General features: G+C 43.2%; 1 protein-coding gene across 1 annotated transcript in view; it reads left to right on the plus strand.

Annotated features, from left to right (window-relative positions):
• The first annotated feature begins 450 nt into the window (after nucleotides 1–450).
• LOC140139164 (sodium-coupled monocarboxylate transporter 1-like) overlaps nucleotides 451–21,189 on the plus strand; it is a 31,105-nt gene continuing 10,366 nt past the window's right edge. The window contains exons 1-8 of the mRNA XM_072160943.1: nucleotides 451–488; nucleotides 1,657–1,794; nucleotides 12,266–12,485; nucleotides 13,350–13,467; nucleotides 16,375–16,442; nucleotides 17,832–17,986; nucleotides 19,798–19,938; nucleotides 20,829–20,914. Coding sequence (XP_072017044.1) covers nucleotides 451–488; nucleotides 1,657–1,794; nucleotides 12,266–12,485; nucleotides 13,350–13,467; nucleotides 16,375–16,442; nucleotides 17,832–17,986; nucleotides 19,798–19,938; nucleotides 20,829–20,914 — 964 coding nt within the window. The remainder of the gene's footprint in view (nucleotides 489–1,656; nucleotides 1,795–12,265; nucleotides 12,486–13,349; nucleotides 13,468–16,374; nucleotides 16,443–17,831; nucleotides 17,987–19,797; nucleotides 19,939–20,828; nucleotides 20,915–21,189) is intronic.

Here is a 21,189-nt window from a genome sequence, read left to right on the forward strand (position 1 = left end):
TAGACCCGCAATTTAAATTCATCCCTGACCATGCATGATGAGATGTTAGTGATCATGCTATCTAACTTTGATCTTATTATTTCATTAATAATGTCCTTAGACTTGCCAGAAAAAGTAATGTTGCACCCAAGGAATTTCTCTGGGGCATCTTTCAGGGATTTGAGCACATCATCTCCGATGGAAAATGTGCAAACATCTGGTTTACCAGAACGTATGGAGATCGATTTGCATTTCACTGGCTTCAGGGTCAGATTCATGGATCTGGTGAAATCATAGATTTCATTCATGATTTTTGGTGGTGACGCTTGTTAGATGTGATAAGACAAAAATCATCAGCAAATGGCAAAGTGATATAACGACAACCATCTAAGTTGTAGCCATAGCTGTCTTCCAGAGATTTTAAATGTTGCACAATTGGATTAAACACAGCCAGAAAGATGATCGGAGACAATGGATCACCCTGAAAGACCCCCTTTTGAAGTCAAAAGGTGATTTACATCCAACAGGGCCTTTAATTTGCCCTTGTAATCTTGAGTATAGATTTTCAACATAATCACAGATTGGATTTGGTATACCATTTCTCTTGAGGGTATGATTAATCAAATTGTGTTCAACTGAACCAAAAGCATCTGCAAGGTCAAAAAACGTAACATGAATGGTGTTTTTCTTATTTCTAGCATATGACAACATTTCATTCATAACGAAAGTATGTTCTGTGCAACCGTTTATGCCTTTAAGAAAGGCTTTTTGCGTATTAGAGTCTAACAGTTTATTATTGAGCATATAACACGAAATTCTGTCGGACAGTATTTGATGAAATACCTTTCCAACACAAGATGTTAATGATGTCATATTTTGTGGTAAACTTGCAGTTTTTTAATATTTCATGTGGCAAAATATTACAAAAAAAACCACTTAACAATGCAAACAAAAGTAAAGCGACCGACCAAACTGATCCTGATTTTGGAGCTTGAAGGGCAATTCTAACATTAGCCTTTAGTTCAACAAAGGTGCCTAATTGGGCTACTAAATTGCTTGTGTGGCAACCCTGGAATTGGATAGGAATGTACTTTCTTTCAATGTTGCTGAATGAAAATGACAATAAGATTACATGGTTGATCTAGTTTCATGGTTGAACCTACCCAAATGATTCCATGAGATCAATCTATGGACTTCCAGTAAAATCTCATACAATGCATGACAGGTGAATTGGCTCTATGCAGTTGATATCAATCTTATTAATTCCCTGTTAATATGAATTGAAACTTTTATTTTTTGCAAAAATATTCTTTGTTCCTGAAATATGTACCATGAAAGGCAGGAGTAGTACTGTAATAGAAATCTGTTCATAAAATTTAAGAAAACAAAATGCTTGCCAAATTCCATTCCATGAGACCATTTCTTTTTCATTTGGGAATAATTTAAGAACTAATATGTTGGATGAAACATTCCACACAATGTAATTAGGTGTATAGGTCATTCCATGACAACTCAGCAAGGGGTGTGCACCATACTTCATTGCTTTTTATTTTCTCAGTTTGGGTATGGATAGATATCAACAAGAAATGAAAAACTTGAAAATTTGAGCCTCTAACTCGTGTTTCAAGAAAATTTTGCAGAAATTGTGATTTTTTTACTCCTTTTGTGTTCCCACAGACTCATTCAAATGGACAACTCGGATGTATACCCACTTGGTACATGGGACTACATTGTATTCTCAGTATTCTTGGCAGTTAGTGCAGGAACTGGACTCTACCATGGGTTTGCTAAAGGGGGACAACAAACAACACAGAGGTAAGAAGTATCCATGTGTTTCCTGGGGGATAAGGTTAAATACCACTAAATAGGCCTGGGCGATATATTTAAATACTGACGAGGAACTATTTGTTTTCATGGTATTCAAAAGACTGCATTAAAATCGCTGAAATTGATCAAGTTATATAGCCAAAAAGTACTTTTTAGAGTTTGATGCTTCAAAATGGTACATTTTCTCTCATTATATGACATTTTTGATGTAATAGTACCAAAATTCATACGCACGGCTTCGGTTTTTAGTAAATAGTCGCCTTATCATATTGTAACTTTCAGCTTCGAGGGCGCACTGTCATTTTAAGGTGTTTACGGTTCAGTGCGTTAAAACAAGAAAAAGTCCCAGGTCAACCTATGTTGAATTTTTGATCATTTGGCATCTAAATCATATAGTTTCACCTGATATTGGTGGCATTGAACTGTGAGAGTTCTGAATATGAGAAAATTTCACCCGAAATTAGGCATTTTCCCATTGAAACACGTGTAATACATAATTAGTAGTATTTAACCATAAGGGGTAGAGGAGTAGGGAAGATGGGGGTTCTTTGCAGTTACTTTAGGAACTGGACTCTACCATGGGCCAACAACAAACAACACAAGAGGGGTGGAAGAGATGGGGATAAGTTGTTGAGGGGGGTTCTTGGCTGTATATTTGCATGGGTGGTTAAATAATATCACATTATGCTTGTTGTAAAGTCACTGGGTGGGTGCTTGTAGGGACGTGGGTTGGAATCACTGACCTCTGTACATGGATAGTGGACTCGCACGTAATAGGATAGTCGCCGATTGAAACCACTGATTAAGGATTTTCGCCCTCACCAATATGGTAGAAGGTCAGTGAGTACAATACCAATCACCTGTTTGTCGTATTGATTCTTTTGTACTCCATGCATTTGTATGTCTTCTGGAGGACGATTTGAACTAATTTTTTTTTACGCCACCTTCGGAAGCAAATTTTTTTTTTCAATTTTAATTTTAATTTTAATGTATACCTTTATACAGAGTTGGGTGAGGGATTTTTTTTACTCATCAGTGAGGTGAAATTTTTTTTTGCCCTCATTAATATGGCGGCCAATTGGTTTCACTTTATCGGTCGCCACCCGCTATCCATGTATAGAGGTCAATGGTTGGAATAATGGAACAAATTTGCTACTTCTTTAGTCCACTAGTGCATGTAATAATGACCTTTTCCAATTTTCATTGGGCTGTTTAAGTTGAAATCCATAAATGCCTTAAGGGATCTAAATTGAGCGTTTATTATGCGTTTCGACAGTATTTTTTGTGGGACATGAGAGCACATCAGACATATCGAATTGCATTCTGAATACTGAAGCATGTCTTTCTGATATCAAATAATTTTCATTTTTTGAAAATCACAATATAATACAAATTTTATGACAAATTATAAAAATTTGATATTTTTCAAATTTTTGATATATGGTCATGTTTTTTGAGGTGGGCACCCAAAAAAGGTGGAGCTGTCACATTTTCCAAATTTTTTTCTCTTCTTATTTCTATATTTTTGCTAAAATCCATCATGAAGAGATGGTTTTGGTCTTATTTTGAAGATAAATTATTAATTTAATGAAAAAATAACAAATACAGTTGAACAAATATATTAATTAATTACAACTGCTTAATTAAGTTAATTAGTCAGGGGTGGAGCCGGTAGAGGAAGTTGGTGTTCATTAATAAAATTTGTTCACTTTGTTGCCTAGTAGAAGTAAAACTGCATTTGCATAATGTTAATCTGACTTTTTAACTTTCTATAATTATAATTGCCTAGGTAATCTTAATAAATTTAATAATTAAGGATTTAATGAGCTAAAGTTCAATTAATGCAGTGGAATGTGTGTCATGCAATACAATGGGCTTTAAATTTTGCATTCATGAAAAGGAATGAAAAGAAATTTCATCTGTACGCCTTATATAGATCTTTTGGTTTTAAATTGTTTTAAATCTTCTCAAAGGAGATTATTACAGTCAAAGAATTTAATCTGATGACATATTGATCTCTAGTTATTGTTAGTTTATTGATGTAGGTTTATTGTGCATATATATGCCTACATTGTACATGTAGGCCTACATGTACCATTGTGACAAATTATTCACTGTATATTGATTTTTGGAACACCCTAGTATGGGAATTAGATATTATAGCAATTCTTTTAAACTATTTTGAATACATTTTCCAAATTTAAAGTGTATTTGCTTTCAATTAATGGCACTTAGGGCAATTTTACATTATATTAAGCAAATTAAAATACAACTTTTTTCACACCCTGTATAACACAATGGGCTTAACAAATATAGTGCAAACTATATATTTTATGAAAGGACTAATTGTGTACATTCCAAATATCAAGTTCATTTTCCAATTTAATATACTATGTAGAAATATTGGAGTGGTAAAGAAATGTAATTTTTTAGGTATTTTTCAGTGGAATCACCTTGTATATTTTTCGGCACACCCTGTATATCCACTCAAACTTTACAGATTTGCATTCCTGACAATATATGCTTTATAAAAATGTATACTTTTACATAGTTTGGGTGAAAAATTTTAGAAATATAATTAGAAATACAAAAAAGGAGTTGATTTTTGACAAATTGCAAGATGGCAACGCAATTGGGTCCCACCTCACAAAACATGACCATATAACAGTCCTTGAAGTAAAATATATTAATCTAACGACATATTCTTAAAGTGTATGTAGCAGGGAGGAAAAGCCGACGGTCAATTGAAAATTTTGACCTTTCATATTGAAGATATGGATTTTTTCCCAAAAGACCTAATTTTTTTTGGTGTTTTGGGAAAAAAATCCATATCTTCAATACGAAAGGTCAAAATTTTCAATTGATCGTCGGCTTTTCATCCCACCTACATACAAAAGTATATATCATCAGATTTATAAAGTTTACTTCAAGTACTGTTAAATATCAAAAATATCAGACTCAGTACACCGGTCGATCTTACCGTTTCCGATGTTGATTAAGATACTTCTTGCATCGATCCCGAGATGCGGAAAAACCAATAGTCATTTTGTCCCACATAAATGAATAAATAACAAAACCCCCGATCCCCGGTGGACTCACCCAAAGGTGACGTCACACCATATGATCGTCCCTTATCCTCCTTGGTCTCCGACTGACACAGACGCGTGCCTATCGATTGTTCATAGCACTGTGTATCAATTTCTCGACCAAAGGCGAGATATACGGTTGTAGTTTCACACCTTAGGTAACACCAAGCCGGTATTGTTCGGCTGAGGATAGTTTTGACGGCATTTTCTGGCGAAAAAGAGACAAAAAACGATCCAAAACTTAGCTACATATCGTGCCTCCGTTTGTATACGGGACACACGAGCAATTCAAAATGGCCGCTGTTGACGCCCATTCATTTTGTTTCCCACGTAAAAACAACCATTGCAGCCTGTAAGTTACAATAGATGTTTGTACATACACATTGTATTTCATGTACGGTAGGTTATTGTTGCTATGTTAGGGTGATTACTCTATCGTTATGTCTTCATTACCGTCCAATAAAGACGAGTTAATCAGATATTCATACGGTGGGGATTGGTAGGGACCCGTCTGACATTTTAGTAATAAAGTTAGCCAGTCCTTACTTTACCACTAACGTTAGCGACCAGCCTCCGTGCTCAGGTTTGCTTCCTGGGCTTGAGTCGCGTGTTGGGGGGTAGTGCCCCCTCCCTTTCTCCTCGCCGCCTCGGCCCTGTCGGGCTTGCCCTTCCCTGGTGACGGAGCGGGACCCACACCGCTCTGTTTCACCCACAGGAGTGCTCACGATCTTCTAGATGTCTTTCTTTTGCTTAGGACTCTCCGAGTTCCAGCTTGACGATTGGGATAGGCTCCGTCATCGCCATAAGACGAAGAAGAAATCTACCAAGGGCACTGGTAAGGTCGATCGGTGGATTCTGCTGTGACAGCCCCTATGGGTCATGGCAGGTCTGCTTAAGGGGCTCGGTCCCCGTACAAGCAGGCGGTTCCTTCGGGACTGCTAAGCGCGTCCAAAGGCTCAGCAGCCAGCGAAAGCACTGACTATACGTCCGGAGCAAAGTAGCAGGCAGCAGAGCGGTAACCACCAGCGAAAACCCTAGCGGGTTTTGCAGCAGGAGGATACCAGTCGACACGGTAGATTCTGCTGTGACAGCCCCTATGGGTCATGGCGGGTCTGGTTGAGGGGGCTCCGGTCCCCGGACAAGCAGGCGGGTGCTTCGGGGACTGCTAGCGCGTACAAAGGCTCAGCAGCCAGCGAAAGCACTGACTATACGTCGGAGCAAAGTAGCAGGCAGCAGAGCGGTAACCACCAGCGAAAACCCTAGCGGGTTTTGTAGCAGGAGGATACCAGTCCTCTAGCGAAAATCCTCACGGGTTTTTAGCAGGAGGACACCCGATTGTTGCAGGCATATCTACGGGCTCAAACAGCCACAGTAGTAGCCAGCGACGGGCAGCATGCAAGGGTACCCGGGCTTGCCTGGGTTGAACCCTAGCATGCATGGGTTCAGCAGAGACGATGCCGCGGCTAACGCTGTGGGTGTAGTCTTAGCAGAACCAACTGGGGTTGTCACACGGCAGCGCCCATGGCGGGACCGCCGAGTGATACCCTGGGCCCTAGAATAGCTGCTGGCTGTCCACAGGGACTGGCTGGCGATTATTCAGGGGTTGGGCTCGCAGTCTCTCACGGGACAGCGACCCAGGTGCATTCGGTGGCAGCTACAAAGCAGAGCTGCGGCTTGCCTTCAGTGGTAGCCGCTATGCACCCGCCCATAGCTGCCGTGAGTGGTCCGCCACACACAGCGACCTTAAGGCGAAGCTCTAGAGGGTACAGTAAGTAGCTTGAACAGCCTAGCTGATCAACAACCCACTTATGTCCTCGAGAGCCAGCGGAGCGTGGGTGATCCATTACCGTCAATGGGTCAATTACCCTCTCTTGATCGATCACTGTCAAATCAACAGGGCATAGCTCCATTGATTGGCGCTGCCTATTCAGGTGGCGAGGTGATTGATCGGGGTATGCACGCTCAGCTACCCGTGGTACTAGGCAAGCTCCCTCTAGCCAAGGGACAGCCGGTATAAGCGGGGTACCCATACACACGGCTTGATCCCTTGCGGGGAACGCAGTGAGGCATGGGTACAGTGGTACACAGCCGGAGCCCTCACGGGCACCTCACGCTGGAACCACGCATACAGCGGTACACAACCGGGAACCCTCACGGGTACCCATGCTAGTACCGCGCGGTACCACGCCAGCACACAGCTTGATCCCCAAACAGGGAACGCGGTGTGGCGAGGGTACAGCGGTCCACAGTTGGGAACCCTCACGGGTACCCACGCTGATACCGTACCAGCACCGCCTCCTCCCGCCTTAGTCGCCACAGTCTCTGTGGCAACAAGGGGGGCGGTGCTGGTACTGCAGTACCATGGGGTTACCCTGGTGGCGGATCCTTTCAGGGTCAGCTGCCGGCTGGGTATGCCCCGTGGTACCCGCCGCAGGGTGTTTCTTCCACGGCCTAGCACCGTGGCAAGTGTCGCCTAGCGATGGCCACACAGTACCAACATCAGCTGTTGACCAGGCCAGCCGGCATGGGGCTAACCCAGATCTTGATCAGGGTAGGCCCCGTGCTGCTAGCGCTAGGGCGACGGCTGCGAGCATGCGGACCCAGTGGTGCCATGGCGGATACCTCAGGGTCTTGCGGGAGTACTCCCTCTTCTGCTGGCAGGTAGTCGGCGAGCCACACAGTGGTTATGCCTTCTTACCCGCTTTCAGATGCCCGTCCTCAGTTACCGTCATCATCGGAGCATGATACGGATACTGTGGGCGAGGAAAGGAGTCGGAAGCTGAGTCCGGTAGTGACATCACTCCAATCTCCTACCCCCGCTGCCCCGCGAGGGGAGCAACAGCACTGATCTTCCTCCGGACGCCCCCTAAGGGGGAGTCCATGGAGGAGGACCAGGGATCCTTTCAGTAGGATGCTCAGCTGCTGCTTCCTCACAGGGGACGCCTGCACTCTCATTCCCGGCAAACCTCACGGGTAGATATCGTAGGGCTGTCGAGCTCAGTAGAGCTATGACGCCGCGTGCTTGCACGCTTCCTCTGCGATGTACGCGGGAGGACCACGGGACCTACCTGAGGGGATCCGAGGGGGACCCAGATGTCGTCAAGGGTATCACGCGAAGACAACATCTGAGCTCCTCCGCGAGGTGAGCCTATTAGCGGTGCTAACAGCTAGCCTCAACGAGAGCTCCATGGGCCTAGCCCATAGGGTGTCCACTCAGCGGCGGGGAGGGGCCTGCCACTCCAATCGCTCAACGCGATGGAAAGGCAGGGTCCTTTTTCTCTTTGGATGCTTCTGCGCTACGGTGGAGGACCGTGCAAAGAAGCTACCAACGGGAGCACTCTGAAGAGGTCGGAAACTGCCCTTACCATGGGTAGGAGCTCTGACTTCAGCAGGCCGTGCACCACCAACAGTACCCGAGCCCACTACCTCTGCAGCACCCATTTCTGGGAGGCGCAAGGGTAGCACAGGAACAGCTGGCAAGCCCCGAAGAAGAGCAAGCGCTCTTCCAAGGGAAGCTAGGCAGAGCATTCCTGGGGGCTCAGCGGTTTTTCCACAGGGGATCTCCCAGTGGGCGACCGCTTATGGCTTTCACCCAGAGGTGGGAAACCATCTCTTTGAGCGCCTGGGTATGGTCAGTGGTGAGTGGGGTTACAGACTGGCAACCCAGTCTCCCCACATTCGTCTGCACATTTCAGAGGTCCACAGTAGTGCCGTCAGACGGCCCCCAGCGTCGGGCACTACTGACAGGGATCACACAGCTTCTCACGAAGCGGGCGATTGTCCCGGTCTGCCCCCCGCTCTACGGGTGATCTTGGAGCCATTGGCTCCAAGGAAGACCGGCGACGGGAGCCCCATCCGGAACCGCAGGCTGTTGAACACGTTCTTCAGGCCCAAGAGGTTCAGAATGGGGACTCTCGCCTCGGTGCTAGCCTGCCCCATCAGGGGCATGGGAACAGCATCGCTAGATCTCTCGGGGCGCCTATCTGCATATGCCAATCGCCTCTCAAGATCGGAGGCATCTGCGCTTCTAGGTACAGGATCAAAATTACCAGTTTTGATACCGGCCATCCGCCTGTCCATCTCTCCCAGGGTGTTTAACACTCTTGGTCAGAGCGGTGGCAGCGTACCTGAAGCACAGGGGTGTCAACATCAGTTGCTACCTGGACGTTTGGCTCATATACGGACGCACTCCACTGAAGACTACGGGTCTCATGGGGTTGATAGTCCGTGGGTGCGGATCCTGGATTTTTTGATCAGCTCAAAAAAGTCCAGCGTGGTCCCGACGCAGACACCACTATTTGTAGGGGCCCAGATCACCCTCACGGAGGGGTTCGCGGTGCTCTCACCCGGCGGGTGATTTAACATGGTGCGGTGTGCCTGACTCTTGGCGAGTCTCGGGCAAAACCCGCTGTGGCATGGATGAAGGTGGTAGGCCTAATGGCCAGTATGGTAGACCTCGTACTGTACTGCCGTTTCTACGTTAGGCTTACCCAACTACACCTTCTAGCCTGCTTGCAGGCCCAGTCGTCACCCGATATCCCTCGCGGTTCCGTTGTCGGAGATCGCGCGAGAGGAACTCTGGTGGTGGACCCATCAGCCCAATTTGACCCAGGGTGTCAGGTTTCCTGCACCCCGGTATGTCACGTGTAGTGACGACCATAGCGCCAAAACGGGGCTGGGGGTCCACATCCACGGAGACTCCATCTCGGGCCTATGGGGGCCATAGAGACAGAGTTTCACATCAACCTCCCTCGCTTACGAGGAGGTGATCGTGGAATCACATACCGTTGTCCTGACGGATAACACAACCGTGGTAGCCTACCCCAACAGACAAGGGGACTCCGGGCCACCACGATTGAGCCTGCATGCACGACACCTGATAGGGTGGTGCAAGTTCAGGCAGATTACGATGAGAGCGATACACATCGCGGGCGTCACCAGCATCCTCGCGCACAATCTGTCACGAGGAAGGGTGTCGGGACCAGCAGAATGGTCCCTTGCTCCGCAGGTCGCTCAGACGATCTTCAAGGGGATGTACCACCCCTCGAAAGATCTGTTCGCATCTCATCGCAAACATCCACTGCCGGTGTACTGCTCAAGGGTCGCGGACCCCAAGCATTCACCGTGGACGCTCTGTCCATAGACTGGGGAGGGATGACAGCTTATGCAGTCCTCCGATCTCACTACTCATGAGGGTGGTGGCCAAGATCGGGTGGGAAGACTGCATTGTCATTCTGCTAGCGGCAAGGCGCTGGCACTCCCAGTACCAGATCTACTCCGGATGCCCGGAGCGGAGGTACCCAGTCTATCACTAGAGCACCTGCAGTTAGCTGCATGGCCCTTACCAGGAACACGCAGCGGAGGGATACTTTTCATCAGAAGCTGTTTTTCTCATCGCCGGGCTGACGGAAGTCTACCCTCCGTGCGTATAGCCAGAGTCTGGCTCCATACTACGCTTGGTGCAATGAGACAAATAGCTCTCCCGCTAGAGCCTCCGTGCTGCTAGATTCGGAGTTTCTGACAGAAAAGTTCCAAGCAAGACTTCAGCGGGCCACTGGGGCCAGCTATAAGTCAGCTGTCCTCTCCATTCACCGAGGTGTCGAGACGGGTCGACTATCATAGCCGATGGTTACCTTATTAGTCTACGCCTAGACGGTATGTTCAACGAGTGAATAACAAAAAGGAAAGTGATCCTCCTAAGGGATCCCAACACAGTCTTAGATTACTTTAAGGGTCACCCTTTTGACCTTCCGTCAAAAGCGGCGCTTAAATACGTAACTCTCAAGATGGCTTTCCGGTTTGGCGTTGGCTTCGGGACGGCGGTGCTGAGTTGCACACGGTCTCGAGGTTAGCTTCCGTGTTCACAAACACTGGAGCGACACTGTTTCGGCGCTCTGTTCTCGTGCCTACGCACGGGCGCGGTGCATACCGACATTCGTCCCTCTCCAATCCCCAGGGTTGGGCAAGGTTCGGCTGAAGCCAAAGATAGGCTGAGGTGTCCGATAAGGCGCTGCAGCACTATTTCTTCCGAACACAAGCCTTGCGAGGGACTCACGACCGCATTCATCACCCTTACAGAGCCTTTCGGTCCAGCCGCTGTCGCAATGGCTGGTCCAGGTGTTGGTGGGGTCCGGGGATCGCGAAGGTTTCGCGTCCCACGACCCACTCGACACGAGCTATCTCATCATCTTGGGTATACCGTTCGGTTGTCCCTTGAGGAGATCTAGCAGGCGGTGTCCCGGAAGCCACCTTCGCCCTTCTCTCTACGATACTTCCGTTTACGTTAGTAATCAGAGACGGGCGGGAGGTTTACCGGGACATTGTTCGGCGATCATAATACGGTGGTGTACGGGTACCAGGTTTTCAGACTATACAGAATACTCAGCATGGTAAGAACCAGTGTCGCTATTCTTAACCACCAAACTTATTAAGTAAGGAGGTTTATGTCTGTGATCGCGTGGTCTTTTTGTTTCCCGACCGTTGGGGAAAATATTTTCTGACCTCGCGAAAACCATCGTTACCGCTCCCGATCCCTGATCAGATGCTGACCAATCTTGTACCTCCATCCGTCGGTTACTTGCTAGATCGATCTTTCAGATGTTGATGCAAGAAGTATCTTAATCAACATCGGAAGCGGTAAGATCGACCGGTGTACTGAGTCTAGTCCCAAACAGAAATGTTTGGTAGACTCATAACCGGTGCGATCTTACCTTTCCGATGTTGATTATCCCGACCCCGCCACCCCCTACAAGTTTGGTCCGAGTAGGGGATCCCAAGTCGGATAAGGGATTTATCATATGGTGTGACGTCACCTTTTGGGTGAGTCCACCGGGGATCGGGGTTTTTGTTATTTATTCATTTATGTGGGACAAAATGACTATTGGTTTTTCCGCATCTCGGATCGATGCAAGAAGTATCTTAATCAACATCGGAAAGGTAAGATCGCACGGTTATGAGTCTACCAAACATTTCTGTTTGGGACTAATTTCTAATGATTTGCCATAAAATGTGTATTAAATTGCGAATTTCAAAAAATCTAAATTATTTGATATCAGAATGACATTCTTCGTATTCAGAATGCAATTTGATATGTCTGATGTGCTCTATAATGTCCCAAAATAAATACTGTCCAAACGTTCATACCCCAGCCCTTAAGCATCCACACAGGGAATGTGAATTTCAAATGGTGTTACCTGAATAGGTGACTTTTTAAAATCTACACCTCCTGTGTGGGAGATTAAGGTCATGTCTTCCATGGGGTGTATGGATTTCAATTGGAATAGCCCATCTTGTCATTTACTTGCTCGATCCTACCAGCAGAGATTTGTACTAGTCGTTAATATTTTTCACTTCCAATTTTTTTTACCATTCAGCTTCCTCCTAGCAGACAGAAGTGTATTCAGTCTTCCGGTGGCAATGACGCTCCTCGCATCCTTCATCTCGCCCATCACCTTGCTTGGTATCCCAGCCGAGATCTACACATATGGTGGCCTGTACTTGGACTTCTTATTCAGCCAGTGTTTACTCTACCCATCTATTGTATTCATATTCATTCCTGTATTCTATGGGTTGAAGATCACAAGTGCATATGAGGTGAGGCATAAAAAAGCAATATATTTGGCTGTTCGATTTAAAATTCACACTACCCCTAGTAGAAGATTTTGGAAATATCTTCTGTATGAATTTCAATTGGAATTAGCACATTAACCAAAATCAGCCATCAAATATGTACTTTGTTAATAAATCATAGACAGTAACACCATGGCTGTCGAAAGAAAAACTTATTTGAAACTCACCCTCCCTTTGTGGAAGATTCAGGTTGCATCTTTCTCAGAGGGTGTATGCAATTCAAATGGAGGTGATTAGGCATGTTCATAAAATTTTGAAATTTAATGATTGTTTTCATTGAAAAGAGAACCATTTAACTGAAAAAATGAGGGGGGTGGGATATCAAAAAAGGTATATGGGGATGTGCTGCTCCAATGGGTTGCTCTCTTGCAAAAAGATTCTTAGACATGGGTCCATATTTGTTGCTGGAAAATCCTTAGACATTTTTGAGCTTGATGAGTAAATCTTGATCTTGAAAATGGGTCTATATTTCAAAATAAAATCCTGGGAGAAAATCCTTAGAAATGGGTACCTTTCCACGGTAAAATGGCCATTGGAAATGGGTAAGGGTTTCAAGTCTGGAGCCTCACACCCCCATCCAAACAATATCAAAGTAACACCCCCACCCTCACCACCCCAGGGGGTCAATCATGTCTGTAGGCCAACAATTGCCAATGATATGAGCAAAATGTTGTGTCCCAGCATTATCAATGCTTCCTATGTATTCACATGTGTGTATGTATTTTATGGCTAAATTTTAAGGGGGGGGGTGTGAATGAGCTCATCACCAAACATAAGGCTTTATTTGTACCATAAAATAATTTTTGTGTACATATCTTTTCTTTTCAGTATTTGGACCAAAGGTTTGATGTTGTGATCCGTATAATTGGAGCCATCATCTTCATATTTCAGACATCATTCTACATTGCTATTGTGGCCTACTCACCGGCACTTGCAATTGAAGCAGGTAAATATGACCCATTCCCACAAAACCCGGAACAAGCCACCAGACATGTTTGTGAGTTACACATAGGCTTCTAGAGGTGACATTCCCATAAAAAATTCAAATTTTGAAATTCTTAATTTTATCTTAATGGTATTTGACTGTGGAATTAGTTGGACTTCCAAATCCTTGAAAGTACTGATTAAAAAAGAGGATTATTTTCAATAATTAATGGTTGAATTAGAATAATCCCTATTCAATCTTGTGTAAAAAGCAGAAACTAATCGGCCCTTATCAGAATAGCATATAATCAAGGTATCATTTATAAAATTATAGATATCTTGAAAAGTATTACTGCTGTTTGTATAATTTTGGTATCATGTGAAAGCTTTTAAAAAATTATGAAATCTCAAAAAAGACTTGCTTGTTCCTGGTTTTGTCAGAGTGGGTCACAAATAAGTTTGCCTTTTTGTTATGATTTTCATGTTGATGTTGTCATTTTCTGACATTTCATATTGTTGTCTGCATCACATACTGTCATATCTCAAAAGGCTGCCTTGATTTAAAAAAAAATTATCACCAAATTGGGATGCGATACACTGTAAAATTAACTGAATTCATTTTGAGGTATTATCACAACATTACAATCTCATGTCCATTCATAAAAAATGGAAGCATGCTGAAATATAAAATAACAATATGAAATACAACAATAACAAAACAATTTAAATCACACACAGTAGCCTTTTGAGCTGCAACAGTATGTGACGCAGACAACAATTATCCTGGTAATGCGGTCTATACACAATCAATATCATAGACCCTAGATATCTGCCATTGTGCACTGTACACAGGCACATTAATAGTGATTTTCATTTTATTGTTCAGCCACCAAGAAAATCAAACTAGATTAGATCTCTTCAATAGTATTGAAGAGAAATATTATTTTGTATTCAATCCTGCATCTAGGGACCCCAATGTTGATCAATCAAATTGTTCGTGTATGGGCTGCACAACACAAAAGCATGAAAGTGCGTGCCAGAATTTACTTATTGTGATTTTGATATATATCTGTAAATTACACACATATACCATGTATACATACTTACCTGTGGTTCATTAGATATGATGCAAAAAATAGTTTTTCTCAGAAACAAGGATGCATTGCTATGTGAAATGAAAATACTGCATAGGCTAATGTACCTTCTTTTCTGTTCCCCTTCTTCCCCCTTGAAGGAGCTCCGGTGCTCCCCCCTTGATGAGAGCACTTGATGGTGCTCTGACAACTTCAAATCAGGGAAACCAGCAAAACTTGTGTACCATTTTCATGTTACTGAGAGTTTTTTGTATTTTTGTAGACTCGTTTTGTTTTTTATATGTTGCTTTTTCCCTGATAATGTGAATGTGAAGGTCTAGAGGAACTGGTCACTTCATTAACCCTAACCGCCTAAGGGCTTTTTGGCGACGGGAAGGGAAAGAAGGAAGGAATAAATAGAGAAAAGAAGGAAAGAAGTTGTTTGCTCTGGGTGGGATTAGAACCCGAGACCCCTCGCATGCCAGGCACTGGGTCGGCGACACTTCGCCACGGGTCTTGGGCTTCGCAGGCCAGCGAAACCGTGCCTATATCACTTAGGGCGATTGCGTCATCACACCACGTGGGATGCATGCACGAACAGCGCATATATCAAGTAGTACCGTCCTGTTAGGGTTAAGGAAGCCTATACTGAGTTTCGATAGTGGTAACCTAACCCTAACCGCCTAAGGGCTTTTAGGCGACGGGAAGGGAAAGAAGGAAGGAATAAAGAGAGAAAAAGGAAAGAAGTTGTTTAAATTTGCTCTGGGTGGGATTCGAACACGAGACCCCTCGCATGCTAGGCACTGGGTCGGCGACACTTAGCCCGCATCGGTCTTGGGCTTCGCTGGCCAGCTTAAACCGTGCCTATATATCACTTAGGGCGATTACCTCATCACACCACGTGGGATGCATGCACGAGCAGCGCATATATCAAGTAGTATTTTGTAGTATACCGTCCTGTTAGGGTTAATGTACTCAAAATGATGTTCTGCGAGATTCAAGCATAAGGATGGTTCGTACGGTAATTGCCTGTGTGCTCTTGATGTTGCCTTCATTCTGCAAGGCAGATGCACATCCAAAATCCATCCATCAATTTTGCCAGGCAAATGTACATATATATGCAAAATCCATACAAAATGGCCTAAAACTCAATGATTTGAGATGACTGCCAAGCACACAGAAGAGCATCGCTGATTTGATTCCTGTGTCCATGCATTCTCTGACTTTTGCACAGGCAACTGTTAATTTTAGTTGTCTTAAGTTGTATTTAATTGTAACACATTGGGTCTGTTAACCCCATGAGAACTACCTACCAATTGGCCAAAATGAATATTGTGTCCAATTTTGAACCAATCAAGGAGGGTATTAATAATATTCACCGTAACTTTGGAAGGAAAAGGGGGAATTCGATCAGGTTTTCGATAGTAAATCAACTTGAACTCGGAAACACAATGACGCAATCGAAGATCATGTGACCGATGCAAAAGGGCACTAATACCATCCATTTCGATGCGGGTCACCTAGGGGGTTCGGTTTAAATTACATTTTAAAATAGATGATCGATATTGTCGCGTAACGATCATAAACATCAAAGGCCGTGTTTGAGGGACTGCACTGATTAAATCCATTCAAGTGATTACTCGCGTTGAATAGCGTAATCGGCTTAACCCTATTGAGAGGATTAGGATTTTTCTGTGGAATCTCCTTCCATTAGTAGCTCGATGGTTAAACTATCCATTTCTCTTAATTGTTTTGTTTACATTCAGTTTCCACAGTGTTTGTGTTTGTTCTGGTTCACGATGCATAATTTCCTGTTTACAAGTTTATTAAATTATTCTTTGTCCTCTTTTCTGCAGTGACTAATTTTGACTTGTGGAAAACTATTTTAATCACTGGCTTGGTATGCACACTCTATACTACATTGGTAAGTCAACACAGAGATCTTCTATAATTGGACTGTTGCACAGTAGGTCAGCAATAGGGCAAACAATACCATGGAATTTCCATGACTATACTGACATTTGCTGAAGTCAGTCAAGTGTGCTGAATGACAAATTTAAAGAAAACAACACACATGAGCAAGCACAGTTTTCTGTATAGTTTTCAATGTACAGTCATGCTTTAGGCCTACAACTACATGAAAACTTTTCTTTGAAAGTACAATTTCACCATTACAATTGTGAGTTTTTGCTGAAAAAATAAAGAAACAATTATGTTTGGATAATTCCTCTGGTGAAAATATTAATTGGATATAATTGAATATTTTCAGGGCCAGAATGTTATGAACCTGAGTTTCCCCTATTGCTCATTTTAATGCACAGTGCATTTGTGGTCCTCCAGCAAAATCACATATACATCGGAACAATATTTTGACCTTGCAGGCTGTGCAAGCACTCTATAAACAAGAATTTGAAATTCAGTATTTCCACAGATTTCTGCATTTTTTTTAAAATTTCCTCTGTGGATTTCTGCATTTTTCAATCTTCGATCCACATCTTTATCAAGAATTTTAGAACCAAACATGCTAGACCTTTGGTGTTTTCAGTATATGATAGCCTTTACTACAAGATAGTAATTATAGTAACTCAATTTTCAAAAATGTCTCCTTTGGCCCCCGTGGAGCAGATCGTGTCACATACGAGGGGATATCCAAAAGTTTTTGACATCACCCAGAAGTGAAAGAGCTATACCGATGAAATTTTGTCAGTGTAATCACTGGTCCTTATGTACATTATGGTCCAAAAATGGTCTCATAAGTATGTTTACTTTCTTCACAGGAGGCGCTAGATGGGAAGTAGGCGCATAACCTTTTCATGATAAGATCCTCCACTTTCTTGAGTTTTTTCACTGTGGCTGCATTATCCGTTAAGTGATGGACGTCCACTTCTTGGCTCATCTGTGAGGGACATGTGGCCAGTTTGGAAATTCCTTTTTCAAAAAGCAATAGTGCCATATGATGGGCAATCATCACTGTAGATTACTTTCATTTTATCATAGATTTTCTGAGCATTGTAGGCCTAACCCTTCAAATGCAGGAACTTAATCATGCTGCGTGCCTCAATTTTCACCATCTTGCAGGTTATGCGCCTACTGCCCATCTAGTGCCACCTGTAAAGAAAGTAAACATACTTATGAGACCATTTTTGGACCATAATGTACATAAGGACCAGTGATTACACTGACGAAATTTCATCGGTATAGCTCTTTCACTTCTGGTTGATGTCAAAAACTTTTGGATACCCCCTCGTATATGGTACTTACATGTATATACTGCATCTCTGAATGATGATGATTTTTTTCTTCTTTGATACAGGGTGGCATGAAAGCAGTAATCTGGACAGACGTCATCATGTTCTGTGTCATGTTTGCTACCACTCTGATGGTTATCATAATGGGAACAATAAAAGCAGGAGGTTTTGCCTATGTCTGGGAATTCAACCATGACGAAGATAGGCTGGATATTTTCTAGTAGGTCATTGGTTCTGTCTATCTACAATACTATAATTTGGTTCACCTCAAGTTTGGTAGTGACGTATGTGCATATTTTGCTCGCTGAAGTATTGAATCATGCACGTAAAGTTAAACGCTCTTGGGTGTACATGCACACGTACAGAGGCTTCTTGTTGGCACGCTTACAGCGCAACCGCAAAAAAGAATTGATATCAGTACCAAACTTGAGGTGAACCAAATTATACAGCTGAATTATAGTTGATTGCTTTTGCAGAAAAGCGATTCTCTCATGCATGCTCAATTTACTTCCGTTTCCAGAGTTTCGAGCCAATCATTTTCTACCAACTAGATTTATTATTTTGCAAATTAATTTATCTTTCTTGATCGTTAACTTTTGGAGATGAATTAATTCAAAGCTATAAATTATTGACAGCACTGGATGTTCTAAAAATGTATTTTGTGGCATTTTGAATATTTTAATTGTCATCTGCAATCACGATCGCGGTGATTAGGGTATTCAAGCGAGCAATGCATCACAATTTGGCGATTGCCCATCACTTTTCAAAAGTGGTGTATTTACAATGGCTCAGTGATCAAGTATAAATTCAGCTTACCAAACTCTGGTGAAACAAAGTGTAGCATTTTGACCCATCAAAAGGTTACTCATGATTACTGTAAATTTTGGTACGAGGTTTGTTTTCTTTAGATACAACAAAAATGATGTAGAAAATTATTATTATCCTCCGTGGTGGTATACCACCCATATACACCCAAGAAATACCTCTGAAAACATTGGATCACCCACCTGCGAAGAAGGGACAAGAAGTCATTAGGCAAAAATAAATTTAAGGTTTGTCTCAGGAACCGTGCTTTTTTGTCCTATATTCCAAGATAAGCGAAAAAATCTGAAAAAAAGTAGGCCAAAATTGCAAAAAAAGAAAAAAGAATTTACTCCCATGGTATATAGAGCGAATCCAACGAGCCAAGTCATGGTCAGGATTTGGTCGGACATCTTTGGGTAGCCGCTAGCACCAACCTGGTGTTTTGAGCGTCAATTGTGCAAATAAAAGCCGCCTAACACCTAGAGAAGATGCAAGGACGAGTAGGGTTAATAGAATAATATATATAATAGAGACAACTCCGCAGGTAATCCCATCGCATATATTCATACATACTGAGTCCTTTTGTTCGCAAGTACATCAATGCATAGATACCGTGTGTAGCTAATCCGATTATTATGTATTAAGGTGTAAAACGGGTGATGGAATGCAGTTTAAAATTGCCGCCAAGGCCGAATCATTTCACATTTTGAGTGCATTGTAGCCAACGGCTACCCAACTAAAGGCTGCTAGTCAGGTGTAGGAATGCGTGAATTTAGATTCGTCTATAGCCTCATTTTCGTTCAGTAAATGTGCAACCTGGTTGAACTGGTCCATAGAGCATGCACAGTAATGATGTGTGCATTATGACACTACAAGATTCCTATTGGGGACGCCTGCACAGGTACGTCACCGTTGACAAAGTACCCGACTGGTCCACACAAAGTACCTACATAGTACAAATGCTGCTACTACACATTACCCACCAGCAGTTGGACTACATTGGTACTCCCTGGTACTACACAGTACCGGCTAAGTACGTACTGCACTGGTGTACCTGTGCAGACAGCCCCAAAGGAATCTTGTAGTGTAGTTTGGTTTTATTTGCGCAGCAGCCTTGTTAAGTAGAGAGATAAACTGGGGATATACCACTTGTACTTGTTGTCTTAGATATCCTACTAGTCACCTGCAAATGAATAAAATAATCTTTTTACTGATTTCTTGTTGCAGTTTTCCAAAAGACCTAACTGCTCGTATGTCCTTCCCATCATTGGTCATTGGAGGTTGGCTGAACTCGCTGCCTCTATGGGCAGTTGGTCAAACTGCCGTCCAAAGGATCCTATCAGCTCGCAGTATGACAGACGCTAAAGTGTAAGTACAATGTACCTGTTATTGAGACTATGTAATGTACAAGTAGGCGCACCCAACACGCACCCTAAGTGTTTCAATCAGGGACATGTGATGTGCATGTGTTTTTAAGCGTTCAGGCAGGGACAAAATGACCATCCCACAAAAATGTACGCAAACTGAGAAACAAACATTATCGGGGATGTAAATCTTCTGGAATTTTTTTTCACATTTCTGGAATTGGATGATGATATTGCTAAAGAATTTTTTTTAGGAGTTTTAGGAGGGGTGATACCCTGCATCCTATTCCCTGGACAACCCCCCCAAATGTTCAATACGGCACACAAGCCCAGGTGGATTTTCAGGAAACGAATATGTTGCCCATTTAGATCCCTGCATTATCAACCTAATGAGGTTGCTGTGTGTGACCCCTCTTGGGTCAATGGTTAAAACTTTGCATATTTAGGGTATTTAGGCATTAATATGCATGTACAGGTGCATGTCCTTGGGCATGTCCTTGGTTATATTGGTTGATAAAAACTAACAATAGTCCCTGGAAGTGAGATGATCATGAGCACATGCATGCTACTATGTTTTCAGTTCAAATTGCAGAGATTGTGTTTGTAGCTAATTGATATCCTGTAGGCCTTTTCTGCCATTTTTGTGTATACATATAATCTTTGAAATATGATATGATACAAAAACTGTTTAACTGGTTTTAAAATTAAAAGTCAATTTTTCAATTCTTTCATGGTCTGTGCTGTACTGTGCATCAAGCTTACATGAGCAAAAACGCAAGTGATAAACAACCATGCTGATTGGCTAATCATCGGTCATGACAACAAGATGGTTGACCCATCGGCCTCTACAGAAGTATTAAAAAATTTGCTTTTGATGTGTTTTTCAATTTGCAGATCCATATGGCTGAATCTGCCGTTCTCAGTACTCATCACATTTTTAGCTGCCTTTGAAGGATTAGTTATTTATGCTTTCTATTACGGTAAGTTAATAATAATTAATATGTAGGGTCACATTATGATTGGCAACAAATAAACGGGAAGCACAGTGGCCTAATGGTTAGGCGCGAGCTTCATGATCGAAAGGTTGCGGGTTCGAGCCCCACCACAGCCAGTGTGTTGCATCATTGGGCAAGACGGCTTGATTCCCAATTGCTTCACTCCACCCAGGTGTAAAATGGGGAGCTGCTGGGGGTAATCATAATCTAAGTCGGCTGAGAGTACCTCCGCAACAGTTGCGGACTTGTTGAAGCGAAAA

This window comes from Amphiura filiformis, chromosome 18 (assembly GCF_039555335.1).
Source record: "Amphiura filiformis chromosome 18, Afil_fr2py, whole genome shotgun sequence".
Lineage (NCBI taxonomy): Eukaryota > Metazoa > Echinodermata > Ophiuroidea > Amphilepidida > Amphiuridae > Amphiura > Amphiura filiformis.